General features: G+C 48.2%; 1 protein-coding gene across 1 annotated transcript in view; it reads right to left on the bottom strand.

The window, feature by feature from the left end:
* Positions 1–2,015, bottom strand: part of AP3D1 (adaptor related protein complex 3 delta 1 subunit) — a gene marked incomplete at its 3' end in the record, with an annotated part of 67,455 nt that overhangs the window by 21,199 nt on the left and 44,241 nt on the right. The window contains exon 9 of the mRNA XM_015408878.1: positions 1,221–1,270. Coding sequence (XP_015264364.1) covers positions 1,221–1,270 — 50 coding nt within the window. The remainder of the gene's footprint in view (positions 1–1,220; positions 1,271–2,015) is intronic.

Genomic DNA, 2,015 nt, shown 5'->3' with positions numbered 1-2,015 from the left:
AAGGAGGGCTCCAGAGCAAACTAATTTAGGCAGTAGCCAAATCACCTGCTCACAACTTTAATGCCAGGAGCTCATGAAGTAGAATTTTTGCTCACAAGACTCCACAGCTTAGAGGGAACATTGGTCCTGACACCATACAGATTCAAACACAGCCGGCAAATTCCCCACAAGAAAAGCCCTGTGTTCAATGAACGACGGCGCTGCGTGGATCTGATACCACCGAACTGGGACTACTATCCCCAGGAAGCTATCTTCTTACTGAAGACTTTCTTGAAACACCCTGAGCACGTTGTATTGCTGTAATGATTCGATTGTTTTATCTTGTTTTTAATTGTTTTAACTATTGGCATATGTGCCCTATCTGCGGGCCGCCCTGAGCCCGCTTGCGGGGAGGGCGGGCTATACATTTAATAATAAATAAATAAATGAATGACCAAAGGTCCAGCTTGGTTGATGTCCGGTTCCCATGCCTAGCCCCGCCTAGCCCCACTAGAAGGGTATAAATCATTTCTCTGTTCTTGCCTCCCAGCAGTAGACTTTCTGCCTCTGAACAGCGGCATATGTAACAGTAAGAGCCCTCTCAACTAACAGAAGCCCCAAGAAGAGGCATACAAACAGCACAACTGCCTGATGTTGACGCCACATGTGCAGGCCCGTAGCTTTGGTTTGGCTTTTGGGGGCTACGCCCACTTTCTTAAAGGCACACCCCCACAAGAATTTCTCCTGTAAATGTTTTTTTCCAATCATTTGAACACATTTTTAAAGGGTTGTGCTCCTCTAAACGGAGTGGGGTGCTGCAGTCGACTAATTCCCACACTGAGCAAGGGGGTTGGAGTAGGTGACCTCTAGGATCCCTTCACTGTGTCAAGAAACTGGTCTCCTTTAAGAGAGTTTTTCTGCCTAAGTGTTTGCTTTCTTGCCTATAGACGTCATCACCCCCCACCTGCCAGCTTGTTATCAGAACTGCTGCTTAGGCTGGCAGAAGCGATTAACTTGCTGCAGTTGAGAACTGTCATCTAAAGTGGTTGACAGCTTGTGATGTAGAGATATAGCCTGGTAACAGCCTTCTATTGGCTAAACGGATTTTCTTTCTGCACTGAGAACTTCAGCCCCACCAGAAAAACATTTGCCCCCAAAGCCACAACATCCTGCCTACAGGCCTGCACATGTGCCACTTTTCATCAAAAGGGAACTTGGGGTTCAAATGTCTTCTGCCTTACCTGCTATCACCGTGTTCACACACTCATAGAGGAGCGACATGGCTGATGTGCTGGTGGGTGGGAAGAGAAAAAGACAACACCAGCATTTGAGACATAAAGATGTTCTCCTGAGTTCAGGGCAGCATCGTGACTGTCAATTCCTACCCACCCACCCCCAATTTTATATTTGTGGTAGGTTCTTTCCAGAGTGGATAAATATCTTGATTCTTATTTTTTAAGAATTCATTTTAGATCCCCCCCCTTTTTTATTTCAGTGGTTTTTTTAAAAAAAGGCTGGAAACCTACAGTAACAGTCTCTTAAAACGGAATCCAAGATCTTTTATGAAACCCACGATGGCCGAGCCTGTGCCGCCAGAGAGGTGGGATGGGATCAGCATATGGGGAAAAAAAGCCAAAGCAGAGAAATTACTCTGAACCATGTCTGGATCAAAACCTTGGCAACGCAAAGCACAGATCTGATTCTCAACAACTGCTCTCATGAGCCATGCTTGGCGTTACACCTGGACTGAGCAGCCGTTGTGAAAGACAACAGCAGCCAGAGGTCATTTCGGGGGGGATCGCAGTTCCCCCGGGTGAGGTACGGGGGGGAGGGCACATGACGAAGCCCCGCCCCCTGCTTCCAGCCGCCCCGCTTCTGGCCCTCATTCAGCCAGGAGGAGGCAGGAGAAGAGAGAGGGTAAGTTGCTTCCTCCTTGCCTCCTCCGCCGGTGCACTGCAGCAGAAAAAGCTGGCTGAGCCACAAACTCCCTGGTTCAAATCCTTCCCGTGACAAACTCACAATGCAGCCTCTGATGA

The sequence above is a fragment of the Gekko japonicus genome, unplaced genomic scaffold (assembly GCF_001447785.1).
Source record: "Gekko japonicus isolate JY-2015 unplaced genomic scaffold, Gekko_japonicus_V1.1 scaffold4720, whole genome shotgun sequence".
In the NCBI taxonomy this organism is placed as follows: domain Eukaryota; kingdom Metazoa; phylum Chordata; class Lepidosauria; order Squamata; family Gekkonidae; genus Gekko; species Gekko japonicus.
This window is presented reverse-complemented; position numbering and strand designations above follow the sequence as displayed.